This window comes from Siniperca chuatsi, linkage group LG10 (genome assembly GCF_020085105.1).
Source record: "Siniperca chuatsi isolate FFG_IHB_CAS linkage group LG10, ASM2008510v1, whole genome shotgun sequence".
In the NCBI taxonomy this organism is placed as follows: domain Eukaryota; kingdom Metazoa; phylum Chordata; class Actinopteri; order Centrarchiformes; family Sinipercidae; genus Siniperca; species Siniperca chuatsi.
In genome coordinates this window covers 18,121,731-18,137,492 of record NC_058051.1, presented here as the reverse complement: position 1 = coordinate 18,137,492, position 15,762 = coordinate 18,121,731, and the positions used below count along the sequence as shown (strand labels likewise).

The 15,762-nt window shown below is 41.2% G+C and overlaps 1 protein-coding gene across 1 annotated transcript; it reads right to left on the bottom strand.

Annotated features, from left to right (window-relative positions):
* Window positions 1-298: 298 nt before the first annotated feature.
* On the bottom strand, window positions 299-15,050 carry bgnb (biglycan b). Its single transcript, XM_044209811.1, has 8 exons — window positions 14,786-15,050; window positions 7,684-7,948; window positions 4,655-4,767; window positions 3,759-3,972; window positions 3,492-3,602; window positions 2,615-2,708; window positions 1,893-2,031; window positions 299-1,796 (listed from the first exon to the last, which is right to left on the bottom strand). Exons 2-8 carry the CDS (start codon window positions 7,931-7,933, stop codon window positions 1,599-1,601), a joined length of 1,119 nt encoding a protein of 372 aa, XP_044065746.1. The 5' UTR covers window positions 7,934-7,948; window positions 14,786-15,050; the 3' UTR covers window positions 299-1,598.
* Between the last annotated feature and the right edge of the window lie 712 nt (window positions 15,051-15,762).

Sequence of the window (15,762 nt, the reverse complement as noted above, 5' to 3'; positions counted from 1 at the left end):
GCTCACATGTCATATTGACCCTGACCTGCTCATATTGAAATTAAGATATGGATTCAAATTGATGACTTCAGGACAGTATTAGTAGTTTTGAATTTAAGACATTTTAAAGCCTCTAAAGGACCTGATGATATCCTGTCCACTGTATCAAAACCTATCCAACCTGTCCTATCCAGACCTATCCAAATTTTCAAAAGGATCTGCTGTTGTCATACATCGAATGCAATGTGAGCTTGTTGTATGTGTTTGTATTATAAATTGTAAATTATAAAGTGTGGATTCAGATTTTCTCTACACAAAGTGATATTTCTTCTTTATTTCTCACACAGCATCCAACTCAGGGACATCAGTTGTTCTCTGACTTTATGCAGCAGGCTAAAAATGACTTTATTCACATGCAGCAGTAGCTTGCCAGATTACAGAACAGAGACAGGACAGAATACTTATGGCTAAAGTAGTTCCACATAGGTTTACCAACGTAAACAGGCTAACTCTCCAATAACCCTGAAGCAGATAAAGCATAACAGAAAAACTGTGCAAAACAATGCATCAACACTACTATTGTTTGTAGCACTATGTAAACACACTGCTGTCATTGTGTCAAAGCAAAGCGGAAGTGTGTTTTCTCTAACTGGGGCAAACCCCCACTACTACTCAGTGTCCCCTCAAGGAATACTGAATTAAAGTATCATACAGACAGCATAATATTTAGTAAAGACACAGAATAGACTCCTTACACAGGCAGGCTGGTTACCTCAGATCAATAAGAAAATATGGTTTAGCACTGATGAGGGGAATTTTAAAATGTACCTATTGCCCTTTTAATCAATCAACAAAAATGTTTTTGAACTGGTAAACTTGAATAATAGTTTCTGATTTTTGTGCAATTGTTTTTGTGTCTGTAAATTGTGGAAAATAGCCCCAAATCTGTGACTAGTTGTTTATTAATACAGTATGATTTAATCACAGAGTTGAGGGCCAAATGGCTTCGGACCAGTGAAACAGGGACAATGTGATGTATCTCCACACACAGAAAGTCATACAGAGCACTTTTTTATGTATATATATATAAAAAAAAATCTATAATGCATTGCTTTTCTATTTTTTACTTGTAATCTTAAAATGTTAATAAAACAAAAATGACTTCTATCACAATAAGCACTATTGTGTAAAAAATATGGAATGAAATGCTTCACAAGTTTTCAGTACTCATTTTTCATCGATTTAGGCTAGGGGAAAACATTCTCCTTAGACCATCTCCTCTGTTTCATCTATTTCAGATGGCAAAACCTTCAAAACCTTAAATCCAAAAATGCGAAAACAAGGTGAAGTACTGCAAGCGCTTTGCTTTCCACTCCCTTCAAGTTATGTGATTGTATTTTTCACTTCCCTTTCTATTTCATCAGTTTATTGCCCATATTCTCCATCACTCATCCTCTCTCCAAAAACAACAATAATAATAATAATAATAATATTAATCATTTCAAATATGAACTCCCTTACAACACTCAAGTTTTTTTCATCATTTAAATTATTTGCTCCTCCTCCATTCCTGCATCCCCTTCCCCTCACTCTCTCCACCTCTCAGTTTCCCCCTGTCTTTACTTTTTGTAGTTGCCAAACTGAATGGCCAGACGGTCAGTGACACAGCGGAACGTGGCAGGCTGCACCTCCCAGTAGTTGACAGGGTTAGCAAACAGGCTGATGCCGTTATAGAATGTCCTCTTCATCCCAAATCCTCGAGGGCAGAAGTCATCCACACCCACCTGGTTGATGTTGTTGGAATGGAGGTACACCACCTAGAAAGCAGGAGTGGCAAAGTACAAGGTGAGTAGAGCATCATGTAAAACATTCAATCTCAGATGGCAAACCAAATGTGTGCATGTTAGACTCACCTGTAGGTATTTCATATCTGGGAGACCTTTGGGAACACGAGTGAGGCGGTTGTTGTCCAGATGCAGCTCTCTCAGCCTGGGGAGGTAAGACAGACTGCCGTTCTCTATGTTACGGATATGGTTAAAGCCAAGGCCCAACCTGGAAAAAGTGAGACAAGTCGAGAAATGTGAAATAGGCAGAAATTAGACCACTGCATGGTACATTTAGCTTTAACTGTTTTACTAGTGTGAGCTGGAGTAACTGCAAATTCCCTGATAAATATCACTGCAAGAAAGGGATATTAAGTCAGGTGAGAATTAGGGCCACAGCAGCCTGGCAATACTCCTGTGACCATGAATAACCATATTAGAGATTAGAAGTTTGTAGAAAGGAGGTGAAGGAAAACAGGAGTGTAATAGAAGAACACCTGTGCTTTTAAAAGTCAAAATGTCTGCTGTGAAAAGGGCCTATTAAGAAAAACTACCTTAGATGATGGGGAGAGACTGCTATTTTGACTGGAGTGGGAAAGCCCACACACGCATAAACTAGCAGTTATCCTGCTACCTTTTAGTGGCATGTCAATGTAGTTCATATTATTACCCCTGATGGGCACTGCTGACTGGAGATGTTTTTGAGGTTTTTTTAACAGGATAATTCTCCACAGATATGCAAGCAAATCCCTCAGGGTGCAAGTAATTAGTTATGGTTAGAAATGAGTATGATGGTGAAGTGTGAAAAGTACCTGTACAGGTTTTTGTAGCGGCTCAGGTCCTCCAGTTCCACAGCCTGGATCTCGTTGTGGTCCAGATGAAGCTCATGGAGACTCTCTGGGAGATCTGAAAGACAGACATCATACCTGTAAGGCTCCACTTTAGAGTGAGCTTGAATTTTGTCCTGTAGCTGTCCATTCCTTTTGTGTGTGTCCTGTACCACTTTCTTAGCCCTTTCTTGCCATGTTGACACTTCTGGTTAGAGGTACTTAAAGGAAGTTTGACATTTTGTGACATGCATTTAGTAGCTTAGATGAGAAGATTGATACCACTTTTGTGTCTGTCAATTGAATATGAAGCTACAGCCAGCAGCCAATTAGCCTAGCTTAGCATAAAGACTTGAAACAGTGGGAAACAGCTAGCCTGGCTCTGTCCAAAGGTTTAAAAAAAATCCACCTCTGAAACTCACCAATTAACACGTTATATCTTGTTTGTTTAATGCATACAAAAATCGAAGATTAAAAATGACAATTTGCCAGAGGCAGTGACTTCCTGGAGTCTTGTCGTCACCATGTAGTCGCCAGGCAACCAGTGAAGATCCCATTGTATTGATTAAACAAAAAATGTATAACATGTTAATTAGTGAACTTTTTAGAGATTCTGGTAGGCAGGTTTCTTTTTACCTTTGGACAGAGCCAGAAAAAGCTGTTTCCCCTTGTTTCTAATCTTTGTGCTAAGCTTATCGGCTGCTGGCTTCATATTTAGTGTACAGAGACGGGAGTGGTATCAATCTTCTCATCTAAATGAGCATATTTCCCAAAATGCTGAACTATTCATTTAAAGATGCCTAAAACAGTGTGATGCATCCATTGTAAATATGTTAGCATTTTAGCCACACAGATGAGTTACCTTTTGGCACCCCAGTCAGTTTGGCCTCTGATATACGCAGATAATTAAGTTTCAGTCCCTTGAAGGCTCCAGGCTCAAAACCGCTGTTCTGGATGGGGTTTGCTCCCATTTCTGCAAGATGAAGGGAATATTTGTGGCATTAAAAAAAAATACAGTCTCTTTAATCTTCAAAATCCAATGCCAATGCCAATGCTATACAGTGGCAAATGCAGTGGTGAGCACCACAGAATATAGCCTAGATTTGTTCAAGTCATCAGCATATCTGACCTATGCAGTTCATGTTGCCCAGTCCTGCGAAAGCTCCAGCTGCCACCTTCTTGATGCGGTTCTCATGGATCCTCATCTCAACCAGAGAGGCAGGCAAGTTCTTGGGGACAGTGGTCAGCAAATTCTTGGAGAAGTAAAGCTTCTGCATGTGCTTCAGAGGCACAAATGTTTTGGGGTGGACTTTGGAAATAAGGTTATTCCTCAGAGACAGACCCTGGGAAAAAAAACACAGTAACCGGGGAGAGGCAAAATTAAATACCCACTTTATTTGATCTGTGTAAAACCATCAGTAGCACCCAAAAAGCCCCAAAATTAAAAGAAAGAAAGCTAAAATAATACACAGAATGCACAAGAGCTTGTGTTTGCATCAGCTGTCTCTACTGAATGTGTTTGAGTGAATTAAAACAGTTCACAGCACTCCATCACCCAGCAGATTTTCTCTCCACCTGCGCTGGCTGAAAGATGGAGACAGATGTAGGCTGAGGTAAACAGACCTTAATAGAGATGTTATTGTATAATGTCATGTCTGGAGTTTCCTACACTGCCAGACTTAATATTGCTCTTGGTCAGCGCTCTTGAATGCAGGTCAGGAGTGAGCAAAGCTTTTCTGCTAAGAGAGGCAAGGAGGTGAGCTTGAATACTCCCATTTGGCTTCAGACTGAAACTTAATACAATTAAAGCTCTGAGAGCGAAGGGCGGTGGAAGGGGAAAAAGAACGAAAGAAGAAGGAAATGAACCTCTAAATCCCAGAGGAAACGGAGCATCATAATGATATTTCACACTACCGAAGCCAATACAAGCTGAGATGACTCAGTTACACATCCTTGAGAGGTGCTGATCTAATGCTGAGAGGGACGTTACAGTTTGTATTGGACCAGACTGTGTGTGTCTCTTACATATAAGTTAGTGAGGCCTTTGAAGTCATTCTCTTTAAGCTCAGTGATACGGTTGTTCTGCAGGTCCAGAAACTTTGTGTCGCGAGGAATATTCTTTGGCACCTCGGTCAGACCTGAGGACAAGACCAATAAAAACACAGAAGGGAATCATATTCCATTAAATGCTTCCATGAATGACTGTGAACCAACACCCTAAAAAACAATTTGTTTTAAATGGGCAAGCTCTTAGGATATCTGAGTCAGACATAGACCTTGGAAAATAAATAGTCAGTGTGTGTTTTAAAACCTCCATCAGGCCTAAAAATTCACCCAATCACACTCCCACACAATCTCAAATGAACACTTTGGGCCTCCTCGTCTATTATTTTAATGAGAGGTGGACATAGACACAACCATGGAGGTCACGTCAAAGCAGCACATAACATTACTGGTTTGTCACTGACAAAGACGTGCACACACACACACACACACACACACACAGAAATGCAAATTTCCCTCACAACAGATGGGGACACCAGATGTTTTCCATCTGGTTTCCATCTGACAGAAGTCACAAAGGATGTGACTTAAATACCACGAGCAAAAGCACGCATCAAATAACAGGGAGACTGGCACAACCCTGAGACATAGAGAAATACAAGCTGTGTGTGTTAATGTGTGAGTGGTGAAGCTGCCATTCCATTTGGGAACATACTGTAAGTGTCTTAATTTTGCCTTCTTTGTTACAGGAAAACCTGCTAAGAAGTAGCGAAACACAACATCAGTGACAAGCATAAACACTGAAAGCTGTTATGGTTAGGGTTGCTTATGAATATTGTTAATAAAGCAATATATTCACAAAGGCTAAGAATGGGTTACTGCAAGTGGACGCCGTTACGAAATACACCTGCATTATTCCACTCAGGGACCTGTCTGGAAAAATGACTCAACACAGCAACCACTGATCATTAACAAGACCACATCAGAGAGCCACGTGGACGAGTATATCAGATGTGGTCAGTGGCACAGACAGGCCACAGTAAGCGAAATCCAGCCTCATCTGGACCACGACCATGATGCAACCAGACCCTGCTGGTGAGAGAGCGCCAGCTGTCCCACTGGGATCCAGTTTGCCACCAACCACATCTGAGCCACAGGACTGTACACAGAGCTGTCCATCTAGAGTTAAGTTTAGATATATGGCTTTGGCTGTATTGTGCCACACCCTCCATGTCACCCCACAGGATCAAATCCTCAGCAGCTCCCTCTGCCATTCTGTTCAAACCACGTCCACGCAGTGCTGAGAGATCTGGTGCAGTGGCTGAAAAGGAACTTTATAGTGTAGCCTTATCCAAGAAATTAAGCACGATTTTGCCTTCAGGGAGCAAAGATAAATTCATTAAAGTTGTAGGTGAAAGATCAAGTTCCAATCCTAGGTATACTGTTTAAATTACAAACCAAACTCTATGATTTACTTTTCTCAAATGTAATAAAGTTATTACTGCTGCTGTGAGAGCAAAATGACTGAAGGTGCAGAATGTTACCAGGTGGATTCATGTGGTAGGAAATATTTACCTTCCAGTCAACACCTGCAGCTTTCGACATGCATGCTGCCAGCTGGAAACCTTCAAATTTGACGTGTCTGCATCGAACCATACAGACATGATGAACAAACCTGAAAAAAAACTTTCACCAACACCCTGATTAACTGCATCCCTTAACCCTCTAAACCCCAAACCACAGCACTTCACCCATATCTGCCACAAATCTTAAAGCCTTTACCACAAACTGATCAAACTAGCACCTTCTTAAACCCCAGCGCCCCTCAACACAAATACCCAACATCATGCTGGGATGCACAGTAAGAGGAGACAGACGCCACCGCCAAAATACATCTGTTCTAAATAAGCACTTGACATCTCGGAAATTATAAGCTTCCACATTTACCCGCTGCAGAAAGACCAGGGACAGTAAATATATAGAGCTTGTAAAATGATGATTCGACAAAACCATTATGTCTAAACACAGACAGCTTATTAGAGTTATATAGCCAGTATAATGTGAGGAATCTTTATATCCACAAATAAGACTGAATGCAGTTTCTTTAGCCATGTAAGAATAGACAGCGAAAAAATAGCATGCACTTATAATATCCACAGTCAGGAAATTGTAGCATAATATATGCTTTCATGGAAACATGACTAAAATTAAGTCAAAGACAGACTGTAAAAGCTTCATGAAAATCATATTTTGAGCTAAGTTTTGTTGATTTGTCAAGAAATAGCTGAATATATTTGTATCTGCGTCACTTCCCAGAAAGTTAGCTTTTTGTTTTTTTCTAGTGGAACTCATAACTGTGAATATTCATAATCCTCACATCCTTATCCTGATACAAAAACACTTAAACGCAATTTTCATCTCTCTCATCCTTTCCTTTTAATCCTCTCCTCCATCTTTATATCCCTTTAAACTAACTCATACTTCCCTCCATCCTCCCCTCCTGTTTTGGGTTTCCATTAATCACCTGGTCCACGTCCCAAAAACAAACATGAAACAGCTCTTTAAAGACTGAGGAAATTATAAACTTTTCATCTCCTCCCATCAAAGTGTCCCTTTTTTCGTCCACTATTGTGTCTTTCTCTCTGCCTTCCTCCCTCTCTTGATCCCTTTCCATCTCTGTTATTTTCTCTTCCTCCTTCCTTTTCTCTTTTTTTCCCTCTTCCTCTGTCTTTTCTCCTTTTCTGCTCAAACCATCTCTCTCTTCTTTACCCACCCAGTATCTACACACAAAGTCTGGAACACAAAATCCCTTAAAGACATGCCTTTCCTAGTCAAAATACACCAGCGTTATCCCGAGGAAGACATTCCTCCCTTAGATAATACACCAAAGGGGCGCTTTATTCTCTAGAGCTTAAGTCATGCCAGGCTCGGGTCATGCTCACTCACTCTGTCATTCAACTCATTTGCTTTCCTTTCTCAACCTCTTGACACACACATACTTAGAAATGATGACAAAGCATCAGAGACATGCATCACACACTCTCACTGACCGAGGTCAGAACACTGGACGACCCTGAGCTGACAGTGGCAGCCGAAGGGGCACATGGGTATGTCAGGGGGCAGGATCTCCTCCACGGCTGAGCCTTCTTCCTCATCTCTCATCATTGTCATCATCCCGCCGCTGTCCATACTGTCCATGGCAAAATCCCAGAAGCCTCTCTGCTCGAAGGGCAGGGCAGAGGAGACGGAGAGCAGCCGGGCCACGCATAGCAACAGCAGGAGGGAGCAATGTGGCAACATCTTTTACGTACACACCTGAGAAAAAACAAAAAGGAAGGAGAGCAGCAGCGGTTTTATTGTACATGAAAGTATACACTCAATTGCTCATTTATTAGGTGCAACAAGCTAAAACTAATGCAGTCTAATACAAAAGTCCTGCAATAAATCCCACATTCATAAATATATAGTTATAATGGGTTTTTTTTTTATAAAACTGTTTTAAGGGAGGTGTTGATTCAACTTTATGGTCATTTCGGAGGGTGTAGTTTGTGGTGCTGTTGAACTGTATTGTATTACACTGTGAGGTGTTTCTAATATTTTGTCCACCCCATTTATATCCATGAGAGTAGACAGGAATATGCAAATGACATCTAAATGTCTGGGATGTTGTACAATGCCCCCCCCCCCCAAAAAAAAGACACAAAAAGTGCATGAGCAAGACTGTAAACCTTCAGACAAAGCTTGCGACTGCCTTGGGGCCCCAGACCCCCAGGGGCCCCAAAAGCACCCAAAAAGGTAATCTCAACTAAGGCAGGTCATGCATTATTACTTGTTCTTGAATTTTATATTGAAATCTAGTTTTAAGAGCTTTCTTATTATACTGTGCTTACATGGTGCATATTCCTGAATTATGACCAGGTAGCATTATTCCAGCATAGAAGTACTGGTTGGTTTCAGGGCAAATAATGATGCTGCCATGTTTAGTCTGCTGTGTGCACTGTACCTAATGGGAACATGTGGGTGACAGAGTTCATACACAACGCGCAGAGAGTAGGAGGTGGTGTGTGTGTGTGTGCTGTGGGGGCATCAACAGCAAACTTTTGCCTCTGTGCTTCCTAACAGGTTAATCCAGCCACGTGCATGAGGGCTTTAAATACATAGCTAAGGATAATGGTCAGTGAGAAATGGACATTGAAATATTATGAAATGGTCTGCTTAGCCTTAATTACAAAGCCCCACTGTTTATACCACACCTCACAGACAGACCAGGAGCTGGAGGCTGGTGAGGATAAATGGACTCATTCCCCACCTGAGAAACTCGCCAGGAATCGACTCTGGGAATGAAAGTCACTTAAACCACACTGACAAAATGTCACAGTCTGCTTCCTGCACACTCAGTCGATTCCCAGGAGAGCATGTCTCTTCTCACTGGCCAATCAGATAGTGTAGAGGACATCACCTCAGCAGTGGAAAACTTTATTCCTGCAACCGAGCAGTCAAACAAAGCCACCATTCATTTAGAGAGGAAACTGGGTGTGCAAGTGCAAGCGGAAGAGCGTCTGTGTGCATGTACATGAGTGTGTACGCATGTCATGAAACGCAGACTCCATGATGTCATAGCTGTGCACACACACACACAGCTAATTAAGGTCACCAGAAATGTGAGCATGTGTGTGTCTGTGTTTGTTTCCTTGCTTCATCCTGCCTGCACTGACCTAACTAGCACCTTAGTGCAGCCACCCCTCCCACTCAACCTAAAATCTAATTCCTAGAAAAATTAATTATTACCATGCCAAATGATCTGTACAGCAGGAAACCGTGACCCATAACCTGAGGCTAATCCTATGAAGTAAAGCCTGGTCCTACACTGGACCCTGGGGTGCCCTAAACCCCTATAATCTGTAACCTTGTCGTGTTAATTCCTTCTCTGATCCCCAGCTCTGTAATCTTACAGAAGGCTGGGAAGTCTTGATGCCAATGGTTAGCATGCCAATGGCCTTTCCAGAGAAGTTAAAGGATCCTGCCACAACATGATCGCGTTTTCACTGGAAACAAGAGGAGAGCAAATTTTGGCTTTCAGCATTATCAGGACCAAGAGATGAAAAGAAGGAGTGGGGAAAAGAGAAAGGGGGGCGGAGAGGGAGGAATAACATAACAAACAAAAGGAGTGAAGGTTCAGGGAGAGACTGACAACATAAGAGTGCAAGAAAAGAAAAAGATGCACACCATTTATTTCCACCATATGTCTTAGGGTGAGAGGTGAATGGTCCAGTTTGTACTGGACTTCCTGTGGAACTTCCAGTATATTCATAGCTTCCCCTAACATTTGTCACTTATGTGTCTCAGTCCTGTTCTATTAAATGTGATACCATTCAAACACTTGCTTGATTTTTGCCCTGCCTATTTCACCTAATGTCCCGGGATATTTCTAGTAGCACGGACAGTTCACAAGACTTTGAATGGCCTAAAAAGGGAGACTACAATGATAATAAAGTTTGGGGGAGGGGGTTCAAGGGCTTTTTAATGTTAGGGAAATGCTTCTCATTCCACACTTCATTCAATTTTTTTCTCTGAACTGATACTGATCCTTTAAATTACAAAAGTACGGCTTTAGCAAAGAAATCCAAGAATTTGGCCAGAGTACATACATCACAGCGTGTGAAGGATGAATTATCAACACATGCTTATCAATTCAACTTCAACACTTACTGACCATTCATAACCTCACATGCAAATACAAGTTTTGAGTCCTGAATCATTTAGGGCAGTGCATGAGAAAATTATCCATTTTCAGTCTGTGACCATTGGTTTTAAAATTGCTTATGCAATCCACTGTAACTGTAGAGTGCTCTATTCAAAGAAATACAAGTATTATTTAGGGACATTAAAATCAGTAAAACAAAGAGCCTGTGCATGATGTGGAAGCATGAATAACTGGCCCCTGCAGTCTGCTCCCTGTAATAAAAATAGCTGCCAAATTATACCATTTTGCAGAAAAGAAAAAACACCACTGGCCTTGGCTTGGCCAGAAGAATGCAGCCAAAAGGACACACTGAGGGCACATATAGTCAGCATCACACAATGACACGCAACACACAAAAGAGATATACACAGACGACACCACCAGACTTATTTATACACCTACAATTCCTTTAAAAACTTTATGGGAGGTATAACAAGTACATATCGTAAATCTAAAGGATGTGGCACCAGTGCTCTCATCTGTGGAGGAATTTTTCATTGGTCAAACCAATGATTTTGTCAGCCTTTTGTAGAGTGTGGTTGGTGATTTGCAGACAGAGGTGTTGGGGATGATGGACAGGGCAACTAAAAGGGAGACAGGAACAAGAACAGTCTATCATCATGCAGGAATGAAGTGTAAGGCTACTGTAAACACAACATGACAATAAGACTAAACTACATCACAATCAAGCAGCCTCTCTGGCTGTAATAACCACTTTTATCCTGCCCTGGTGTGCGTACATATGAATTCCTCTCCTCTCCCTCCAGTTAAGTTGTGAGCCACCAAACATCCGGTCTGAGAGGAAAACAAACCGAAGGCTTCAATCTTAATTGTTATTGCCTCGGCTCTCCTCCCATCCAAAAGCCAAGAGTGGTTCAATGGATGGATGGATGGATAGATGGCCAGCTATTCTCATCTGGCTCACTGTGTTTGTCTCCAAGGTGCTATGGAGTGTGTGTGGGGGGGACAGAAAGAAAGAAAGAGTGAGAGTTGTGTGTCGGCGGTGGTGAGGAGGATGTGAGAGATGAAGCTGCAAAAGACACAGGGAAGTGTCTAATCAACAATTGCATCATAGGTATTACGAAGCAGTACTGTCTTTTCAGTGATTTCTTAATGGCATTATATGGCCAAAAGTATGTGGACACCCTAGTGCAAATTAATTCATGTTTTCCAGGGTTTAAGCTTGGCCTCAAAAATCGCACAGAAATTGTAATACTAAAGCATCTAACACCTTTGGTTAAAGCTGACATAACAGGCACCAGAAGACAGACACTTTTATCAAGATATGAATTTCTGTGGTTTACTATTGGATTTGAAAGGTGAAAATTAAGGAAGGAGACAACAGAGAAGATATGAGACAGGATTCAGGGATGTATGTATGGATGGATAGATGCCGACTGATAATAAACCGCAGCAGTGTCGGTGAAAGCACCATCTTGTGAACAGTCCACCCTACAAGTGTATCAACTGTTTGAGTTTCCCACACCCTGTGTCTGAGATTAGCTTTACATTTCCTACATGCACTATACATCAAGTGCTGGGTACTTGTCAGCCATCACATCCACCGCAATTACTTTGATGTGACTAGAGTTCCCACAAGGCAGCCTTTGCCCTTGTCAAGCTAAACAAATATGTATTTAAGTTATATGCTCTCTGCGCTGCCAAGAATAATCATCTCCTGAAGAGACAACACACAGTGTTTGGTCTCCCATGGCCACAGTCAAGAGAAAGGCAATCACTATTACCTCCCACCCAGTCATACACACAACCCCTGTTTTCTCTTCACTCATATGAATTGCTGCCACCTTTTCTCCACAGGGAAAACTTTAATTGTTACGACTGTAAAATCATCAAATTTTATATGCACTGCACGTTTTATCTTGTCTGTGTCATAAGCAAATGTTGAATCATTTGGCACTGCCATAAACCCTCAAAGCCAGAGATACCAAAATCCATTAAGCCTTACAATATTGATCAAGACATAAAATGTTGGCTCATTTTATCTGTGTCTACATACTCAGAAGCATCAGTTCTGCTCCTTAGTTGGCAGTTGTGTGAGCGGAGTTAAGGTGGGGCAGGGAGCTTACCAAAAGTGCCAGCTGGCGCCACAACGCTGGTGTATTGGCTGCCGCCACGTCAACACTCAGTGCCGATTGACATCACATGGTAGCTCAAATTGATCATAGTGCTGACAGAGCACTAAATATTTGACATGGCTTAGTATTGTGTTGCAGAGAATAAATCTAATTTTGGCTGGAGTCACTCCATGGGATATTCGTTTGTTTTCACTAAGTTCTGTATTTTTTCCCAACCTATCGTGTTATTCTGAACAGGATCCAAGCTGCAATAAACTCTGACATCTAAAAAAAACACAAATGTAAAACTTGTGGGAATGCAATCTGGCCTGAACACATACTCACGTGCACACAAACACACACACATGTGTAATGTCTATGTATTTTGGTCCCAAAATCTGAAGTCCATCTCCAAAATGATCTGGTCATTTGGCCGACCTCCCTCATTTCCTTATGCTATATCTCCTTACCTCCACACATGTGAACACACACAGACAGATAGACAGACTGGCACACACACACACATACACACACACACACACACACACAATCCAAATTCATGCACTCTTCAGACATACAGGCTGGTATTGCTAGGCGGGTCCGGTAGGAGCGTTCGGGTGGAGTTAACTGCCCCAGTGGCTGTAATTTGGTGACTGCTATCCCTAAAAAAAGGAACTGTTTGGCAGCTTCTCTGTTGCCGCCAAGCTTGGATGTGGTGGCAAGCTGCTCAATGCTGCTGAGACGAGGGCTAACCAGAGAAGAACAGAGAGCAGAGCAATACAGAACAACAAAGAAGGTCAACAGCAGGGGGGCAGCTGACCTGAGAATCCATGCTTGTGGGCAGATGAGCCTCATTCACTGTGGAGTATTCCAAAGTTGGTGCCAGTTACAAGTGGGCTATGAATAGAGACTCTAAACAATGGCTGGTTTTTCAAAAAACATAATGGAAAAATCAGCTAATTTTATTGTCAAAACATGGCAAAGACAAAATTTCCAGAGCTCAAACTGAACGCAGCCTTTCAAAATGTAACCACTGATTTGGCATCAAACTGAAAGTGATCAAGGGGAATAAGAAGCTACAGGCAAACTGTGAGTTTGAACTCGCAAATTCCTATACAAAACACTGAGATGGATGCTGAGACAGGTGGATGGACAGACAGGCAGTGAGAATCACTGAAGACACAGACTAGCAAGTGTAGGGTGGTCAACCCACAGGCTGGCTAATAGGCAGGCAGGCTAGAAGGTCAGGAAAATGACAGATTTAGACCATCATTTTGACTGTCTGACCATTAACTCCCACAGTCAGACACTGTTTGCTCTGTCATTGTACAGTAAGGTGACTGAAATACACTGGTACAAATGGCTCATACATGGTAGTTCACCATTGCCATCAACACAAGACAGAATGGGGCCACAGATGGTGAAAAAAAAGTCCTTCCATAAAGGACTGTATTTTTGTTTGCATTATATTATGTGACAAAATAAAACACAGCAAGGAAAAGAGCAAGCTATAATAATCTTCCTGCCAAATAAAGTTTCTCAGGCCACAGTTCTCTCAACACATTTCAATCTGAACACTGTGTGCATACAGAGGCTGAATTTGAGGGTAGTGCAGGCCTGTGTACCAGAACGGGTTGCCTTGATTGGCACGGTTCACTATAATTATTCTCCCTAAATGACGATACATGGATGGACGTAAAAGACCTGCTAAAAATACCCTGCGTTACATTTACAGTTTGATGAGAAAATAAGGGTGCATTGATTTGAGGATAAAGTGAGTTGAAAGAAAAGTTTTGCTTAATTATTATATCATCCACTAATAATGGCTCCCATTGAACAGTCTTTGGAGACTCGTTGCGCCATCTAGTGTAACTCCGGAGTAAGAGCTGATCGAAAAATTACAGCATCAGATGCGCTAAGTAACAGGGTGCATTAAGTGGCTGGATGATACGGATAATATTCCTAATATAATAATCAAGAGTGGGAAAAACAAATAAATAAGATATAAATGTGATTAGGTTATGCCTATGTGGTGCAAACTTGAACTGAAATATAAAAGATGACAACATATAAAAAATGTAAACATATATAACAAGATGTAGAAGTGGAGTTAATAGCAACTAGAATTCAAATTCTATTTATTTCACTATGATATAACTACAGTTTAAGAGTTTCTATGTCACATGCAATTTGTAATTTCTCATGTACGCCTAGTATCTGTATATAATTATTTTGTCAAGTAAAACTCAGCCCAGAAGGAGAAATGAAAAAGTTGCCCCTAGGCCAATTACAAGACTGAATAACACATATAATAAAATAACCCATCTCCCCTACCTTATGGATAGAAATAAGATATTAATTCCAAATTCCAAAAAACATAGGTTGAAGGGTGTTTTCTCCCTCTGTGTGTCAGATTATCCTGGAGATTTAAAAAAAAAATTGCTGTCCTATATTTTCATCACATTTAGGGATTATTGCAGTATTTCCCTGTGGTCCTCTGACATCCAGCCGCAGATCCTCTGCCACCGTGTGCCTCTGCGAACCGTGTCAGGGCACTGTGTGTGCTTGTTTCAGTCCAAACCAAGGAAATGACTGAGAGCCGGGGGGGTCAAGCCCATAAAGTTAACAAGCCAGCCTCCTTTCTCCCCTTTTTGGATGGAGGAAAGAGGAGGAGGAGGAGAGGGGCGGGGGTGTCTGAGTACAGTACTTCTGTGCTATTATAGTAGCTGGTACAGTAATAGGAGTTGTTATATTTACAACTAGTACTCTTGATAATGATAATTCATAAAGTGACATTATGAAAATATCATAGACAACTTACAGTATTATAGGAATGACATATGAATAGACTAAATATTCTGACACCATAACATATTACAACATTTTAGATTTCATCATATTAATGGGTGTTTCTGTTATTTTTGTAAATGTATTAGATAAGATTGTTATAAGTGCAAAAAACATTTTCCCTATAGTAGTACCACACTGATGTTTCCTGAAGAAGAAGACAGAGAGGGAGAAGGTGCACTGTGTTTGAACTTTGTGTCTGAGGTCTGTAATTAATTGCTTTTGAAGACAATTTAGATAAAAGCCATTGTGATTTTAGCACTGGCACTTAAAACACAAGCAGCTAAAACATGGCATTGTCTGAAATATCTCAGACAGACTTCTCTACAGTTCAATTGCAATATACAGTAGCACCACGGGGTCCATAGTAAACCCTTATTGTGGTAAGTAAACAGCAGCAAAAAGGTGTCTTTAGACAGTGGTATTGAAACAGGTTCTCTCCAGGAGCTTTTTCTCCAATCTTG

Excerpts from the sequence above, each read along its gene's own strand:
- bgnb (XM_044209811.1), bottom strand. The coding sequence starts at position 7,933 with ATGTTGCCACATTGCTCCCTCCTGCTGTTGCTATGCGTGGCCCGGCTG. Across the intron at positions 4,768-7,683 it reads CGTCCAGTGTTCTGACCTCG|GTCTGACCGAGGTGCCAAAG; the intron begins GTCAGTGAGAGT and ends TCTTGTCCTCAG. Across the intron at positions 3,973-4,654 it reads AAGGCCTCACTAACTTATAT|GGTCTGTCTCTGAGGAATAA; the intron begins GTAAGAGACACA and ends TTTTTTTCCCAG.